Source organism: Monomorium pharaonis, chromosome 1 (genome assembly GCF_013373865.1).
Source record: "Monomorium pharaonis isolate MP-MQ-018 chromosome 1, ASM1337386v2, whole genome shotgun sequence".
In the NCBI taxonomy this organism is placed as follows: Eukaryota; Metazoa; Arthropoda; class Insecta; order Hymenoptera; family Formicidae; genus Monomorium; species Monomorium pharaonis.
The window spans coordinates 33899073-33906036 of record NC_050467.1 but is presented as its reverse complement, the minus strand read 5'-3'; the positions used below and the strand labels follow the sequence as shown (position 1 = coordinate 33906036).

The following is a 6964-nucleotide window of genomic DNA, read 5'->3' as shown; positions in this document are numbered from 1 at the left end:
TTAGCATGCAGTACGCATATGCCACTAAAAAGGTTGTCCATAGACACAAAATAATAATGATAACTAAAAATAAATAGTAATCAAGTATCTGCTCTAACAGCTGATTCATGCTAACGCAAAATATTTGACAGTTTAACATTTAAAGTAAATTCTCGCGTGACTTTATTCTTTTCGTCCTTTCAGCGAATTAAAATAAAATAATAAAATTTTTCATACGTGAAAAATCACGTTACGCTTTTTTAACGCTTGTATCATTAATATCACGAAATCTTCGTATATCTATCTGACAGTTATCTGTCAGCTCGGTTTTGCTAACACTATCCTTAATGCTATAAAACTTACTGCTAGTAAATGTTATAAAACATGCATATATTTTTAATAATAATAATAATTTTGTGAGAAAATTATAAAAGAAATTAGTATGAATTTTTTAACGAATTTCTCGCTTTATCTAATGCGTTAATAATATCGCAGCTTTCGCTCAACGCAAACTTACATGCTATTAAAAAATAGACTTGAAATAATAATAAAATCATAAAGAAACTTTATCTTGTATATATATAATAATAAAAAAAAATATCTATCTATTCAACAGAAAAGATAAAATTTAACAGAACTGAATCATGAAAACTAAAAACCTTAACTCGCGTCTTTTCGTCTTTTTAACACGCGATTATTCATTTTCCGCGCTCCTCTAACCTCTCCAGTCTTACACAAGACTGTTTGGTCGCGCTCCGCTCTCCGCTGTCCTCCACGTTCGTCGCTGCTATCCCCTTTTCATCCTGGCTCTTGGACGTCGATGGTGTAGGTGATGTTTTCGTTATTTCACCTCCTGGGGGCGGTTTTAAGGTTAGATTAGGTTAGAGGTTAGGTTGTGTAATTTAATATTAAGTAATCTGAAAAAGTATAAGTGATTTTGCTAATTTTAAAGTATAATAAAGTTTAATTATAGTACATAATGTATATATATATATATATATATATATATAAAATTAATTTATATATTTATTCTATATAATATTTATATACGTATATATTTATTCTAATTAATAACAGATATTGTGCTCATAATTAAATATTAATATTAATTTATTTAACATGCAAATGATTTTAGATTATAAAAAGAAAAATGTTAACTAAAATTAATGTAAAGATGAACAAGTTTATATAAAATTTTGTTAAAAATTATCTTAAATATGTATGTATAAGTATAAAACAAATTTTATAATTTGCTTTAAAATCTTATAACATCGTACAATTACAAATTATACTATAATTAAACTATACTTATTTTAAAATTATCAAAATCACTTATAGTTTTTCAAATTACTTGATACTAAATTACACCTAACCTAACCTAACAGAATATCACTGACGGCACCGACGGCGACATGATACAGTCAAGTACACGTGTACATATAAATTCAATATGGCGACAAAATGTTACAAGTTATTCTATTCAGCAAACCTCATTATTGACATCCTCATTGTTCCGTCAACATTTATCGTGACCACTTTCTATCGTTTCCATATTCTTACTTCGTACCTACTAATTCGTTCTTTTCTTTGTAGCGGACACTCTCCCCTACTTCATAAACAATTTATCTTATTAGATCTATGTGTTCGATTAGATTTCTTTACGTCTCTCTCATATAACCTAATCTTTGCAACTGCGATACAAAAATGTAAAGCTCGAATTAGCGCGATTCATCTTACACATTTCTAAATTTATATTGTAACTTAAAAATTAAGTATAATTATACAAACCTTTCTCTTCTCGTTTTTCTGATCTCCTCTTTCTCTCTCTTCCGTCTCTCTTCCTTTTCTTTGTCTCTCTCCTCGTTTTCTCTCCTCAGTCTCTCTTCCTTCTCTTTATCTCTCTCCTCTGTCTTTTTACGTCCATCTCTGCTTTTTGATCTTTCTCTGCGTTCTTTCTCTGCATGCATTTCTTTGCTCATTTTTATCACCAGCTTCACTTCGCTTAAAATTAACTTTGATTCGCTTCAAGTTCAACTGAGTTCAACTTCGCTTTAGCAGGATGTCCAACTTGACCAAGTAATGTTACAGACATAGATAAAAAATATATAGAATAGACAAGCCATCCAAAAATATGTCTCGCCAATGAAAAGAGAGAAGATAGCGCTCGAGAGGGCGTGAGCCACAGAATGACTGGATTGACCACAGCCATTCACAGGTGATTGCTGCTATAGTCTCTTATATACACTAATTAGAACATTGTATTTTAAATTATCCAATTGATAGACGTGGGCATTCTAGTGCCACCCGTTCTCGACCTGTCTGCTGCCGCATGCGCAGTAGGGTCGCATAGGAGGTTCTGCCTTAGCTATACGTGCACATCTATGGACATTTTTTCTCTAGTGTCCCTAGAAGAGTCCAGACAAACGCAACGTATAAACAGTGCGTTTTTTGGCCGTTATTCATAGGCCAGTATTCATAGTCGGATCTTATATTTAAGATCATCTTAAGTACTGTCTTAAAATGCCATCAGCCAATCACAGAGCTGTATTAGCATCTTAAGATATTGCTTGAGACGATCTTGAAATAAGATGAATACCAGCCATAGGCTGCGTTTCGATATTCACTGCCAGTACTGAAAATCTATAGTTTACGTCACATACACTGTAGAATTTCAGTACTGACAGTGAATATCGAAACGCAGCCGTAGTCGAATCTTATTTTAAGATCGTCTTGTAACGTCCGGGTCTAGGGATATTTCTTCTCAATGTGTGCGTCGCGACGCCTCGGTCGCCTGACCGACGCGGGAGCTCTCCTTTCAAATTTCGGGCAGCCCGCTTACACGAACTCTACCCGGGTATGGCGAGAGCTTGTTGCCGATGGAAAACCTTGTAGGATTTGGTTAGTATGACCTTGATGTAGTTAAGATTAATGAATCTGGATATATATATATATGTATATATTTATTAATAAAACAACGTATAGGATTATTACATGTATTATTTAATTCTCTGGAGGAAATATAATAATCTGTGCTACTGCATCGCTATGGTATTCCGCAGTTGGATCTAAAGGTTCCAACTCCGGAGAATCGTGATCGGAATCGCTAAGCGTGATTATTTCGGGCGCGTTAGACGTTAACTGGTTATAGTTTTCCAAAGGGACGGTGTCTTCTTGGAACAGATCAAGGAAAGAGATTGCTCTTCCTGGCGGAGCGTCTGTGACTGGAGGAGGAAGGGGGGTGTGTTCCAGCGGGTAGCCCACGAAATTCTCAATCTCCTCGAAAGCCCGCTCTAGGGCTTTTTGTTGAGCCTTGAGGATTTTTGCTCTTTTCTTTTTCCCAGCGCGGTGGCGATTCTTCTTGATGGTCTACAAATAAACGCTTGGTTAAGCGAGTGAACGCTTAGTTAAGCATCTTTCTGCGTCAAGGGAAATTAGGGCCGTCGAGTATATTCGTGCTTGTGAATGATTAACTAACTTATATCGCTGGCAAGCGATAGAACGCTCGCTAGCGGAATCTACGGTTTTGTTCTTATATCGCTGGCAAGCGATAGAACGCTCGCTAGCGGAATCTACAGTTTTGTTCACTTATGTCGCTGGCAAGCGATAGAACGCTCGCTAGCGGAATCTACAGTTTCGTTGAGCACGAATATACCGGCTTTTCTAATTTCACCGACGATGTTTTAATCACTGAGTCTACTCACTTTAGGTGTTGTAGAATTCATCGCGGCACAAGGGAGGGGAGAGGGTTGTACCTAGAGGAGTTGTTTATAATTATTTGGAAAATGAAGCCGACAATTAATCCTTATCGAAAGGATTCTTTATAATATGGCACAGTTCAATTTCGGAAAATATTCTAGGGAGCGATAGTAAACAATAATTAATTAGTACTCACGAGTTATAATATGGTTTGAAGCAATAGTTTGGTCCACTAATAATTAAATGGTTGATGTGGGTTGACAGTTGAAGATGATCGCAGAGATATGTTGGTGATAGCAGTCTGTCGGAGCACGCACTGGTTAACTTAATTAACAATGAGTTGATCGCGAAGTACGAGAGAGGTTGCAGATAACTTGAAGATTGAAGAGTGACGCGTGACCGAGAACTAATGACTGACTTAATCGCTGAATTGGTACTGAACGAGTGTCGAAAAAATACTGAGTGAAATGAATGAATTGAATGAATGATCCGGCGTCTGTGCGCGGGTTTAAATAGGACGCGGACAAAGGGATCGAGCAAAATCGGCGCTGCGCTCAGCGGCCGCTAGCGCTCCGGAGTAGGGAACACGCGCGAAGCGCAAGAGTCGGTAAGAGAGGGAGTGATTCGGCGGCTTGGCGGGAACCGAGTTTCGGGGGTCGCTGATAAGGCGCGTGAGACCATTTGCACGTGTGCGGATGTTTATCGGAGATATCTCGTCTAGGATTTCGTCGATCATTTGATCCGGGATATTTTTCGGCTAGGATCGCTTTCACTACCAAATATCTCGCCGGTTTATCAATCTTAATTATTTCTTGGGCGCGACATCTCGTCGCCAACGTGAAATGGATATATCTTACGAACTGTTTATGTTAAATGCCTAGCTATGGTTCACCTGATCTTCCGACACGCAGTCCGGATATTACGCGGATTAATTTCGTATTGTATTTCTTTAGGCGCGACATCCTGTCGCCGTCGTGTTGATAATAGCAGATTTTGTTTTAGAACCGTTCTGTTTGAATCTTTGAGGATTCAGTTGACGAGATATCATTTCTTTAATCATCCGACAGTGCACGTGCAAGGGCCTTTACAAATATCCGGTTCTTATTTATCTTACAGTTAATTAATCCTCGACGAACCCATAAGCAATACGAGAGTAAGAATTTAGAAGTTTAAACGATCCGGTTGCCTATGCGTTCGTATCGATAAGAGAGTTAAAATAATGCCAGATAACTTAAAGTATACGTATATGTAATATATGATTTTGATATATATATGTACGTAATTTTAAAGTACGATTAAGTGCTTAATATTTGAATTATTATTATTATATAATGACGACTTAAACGAAAGTAAGAATGAGCCATAGAAACGTATTACTGAGTAAGGTAACTCAGCGCGCATGCATCTCGACAAGTTTCGTGAGAAAACTTTTGGACAAAATTTTCTGGACGCTGGGACGTTACAGTCTCAAGTAATGTCTTAAGATGTTAGTAGGGCTCTGTGATTGGTTGATGACATCTTAAGGCAGTACTTAAGATGATCTTAAATATAAAGATGCAATTTCATGCAAGCGAAGCAAAGCTGGCTTTTACCTCTTTTCCATCGATTTTCGTTAAAATGGCTGTTTCAGCGCATTTCAGCAAAGGCACGCTCAAAGTTCAACACGATCGAACTTTACAGCGAAGCAACTGTAGCTGCCACTGTACGTCTGTAGTATTTGACGTACGCGATGTACTGACTATAATACTGATTATAATTTATTTTTATACGCGGTTAATTACAGGCAGTTGCAAAATAATGTAATTATTGATTAATAATTGAATAAATAAATTAAAAATTTTTAATTAAATTTAGTTTAATTGAAAATTAAATTCCAATTCTTAATTAAGTAAAATTTAATTGAGAATTAAATTTTAATTCTCAATTAAATTTTGTTGTAATTGAAAATCAAATTTTGTTGTAATTGAAAATTAAATTTTTTTAATTGAAAATTAAAATTTAATTTTCAATTACAACAAAATTTAATTGAGCATTAAATTTCATTTTTAATTAAATAAAATTTAATTGAGAATTAAAATTTAGTTCTCAATTAAATTTTAATTAATTAAAAATTAAATTTAGTGCTCAATTAAATTTTGTTGTAATTAAAAATTTAATTCTCAATTAAATTTTGTTTTAATTGTAAATTACATTTTAATTTTTAATTAAATAAGATTTAATTTAAAATTGATTTTTAATTCTTCAATGTAATTAATTAAAATATTTAATTAATTATTTGTAACTCTGCCTGTCGTGTCTCATTTCGACATTGTCATTGACTACACGAAAAAAGAATTATAATCTAATTCTTAACCTAATTTAATTACATGAAAATTAAAATTTCATTCCCTGAGAGATATAATTTTATTGAGAATTAGAATTTAATTATTGACTAAATTTTATTTATTTAAAAATTACATTTTAATGATAAGTTAAATTTATTTCAATTAAAAATTAAATTTATTTTAAATAAAAATTAAAATTTTTTAATTAAATTTTATTCTAATTTATAATTAAGTTTTAATTCTAAATTAAATACAAATTAATTAAGAATTAAAATGTTATTGTCAATCAAATTTTAATGCTTAATTAAATTTTGTTGTAATTGAAAATTAAATTTTAATTCTTAATTAAATAAGGTTTAATTAAGAATTAAATTTTAATATTCAATTAAATTTTGTTGTAACTGAAAATTGTAATTCTCAATTTAAAAAAAATTTAATTTTCAATTACAACATTTAATTGAAAATTGAAATTTAATTTTCAATTAAACTAAATTTAATTAAAAATTTTTAATTTAATTATTTAATTATTAATTAATAATTGAATTATTTTGCAACTCTGTAATTAACCGCGTATAAAAATGGATTATAATCAGTATTATAGTCAGTACATCGCGTACGTCCAATACTACAGACGTACAATGGCAGCTACAGTTGCTTCGATCGTGTTAAACTTTAAGCGTGCCTTCGCTGAAATGCGCTAAAACAGCCATTTTAACGAAAATCGATGGAGAAAGGATAAAAGCCAGCTTTGCTTTGCTCGCATGAAATTGCATCTTAAGATTTGATTATGAATACCGGCCTTTAAGTCTCTAGTTTATGACGTCATTTTGGTTTAGAACTAGAAGATCATCTGGGCTCTCCCATCTAGAAATACTAGTTTTCTCAGCTGGACGTAGCCATTTTTTCGTCCTATGCACGAGAGAAATAGTGATTTAATTTGTTTTTGATTTCCGAGTGACTTTAGT

The 6964-nt window shown here is 33.3% G+C and overlaps 1 protein-coding gene across 1 annotated transcript; it reads right to left on the bottom strand.

The window, feature by feature from the left end:
* Positions 1-2920: 2920 nt before the first annotated feature.
* LOC118645827 lies at positions 2921-3921 on the bottom strand. The gene is made up of 2 exons (XM_036287563.1): positions 3681-3921; positions 2921-3345 (listed from the first exon to the last, which is right to left on the bottom strand). The coding sequence occupies exons 1-2, from the start codon at positions 3699-3701 to the stop codon at positions 2980-2982; spliced, it is 387 nt and encodes a 128-aa protein (XP_036143456.1). The 5' UTR covers positions 3702-3921; the 3' UTR covers positions 2921-2979.
* Between the last annotated feature and the right edge of the window lie 3043 nt (positions 3922-6964).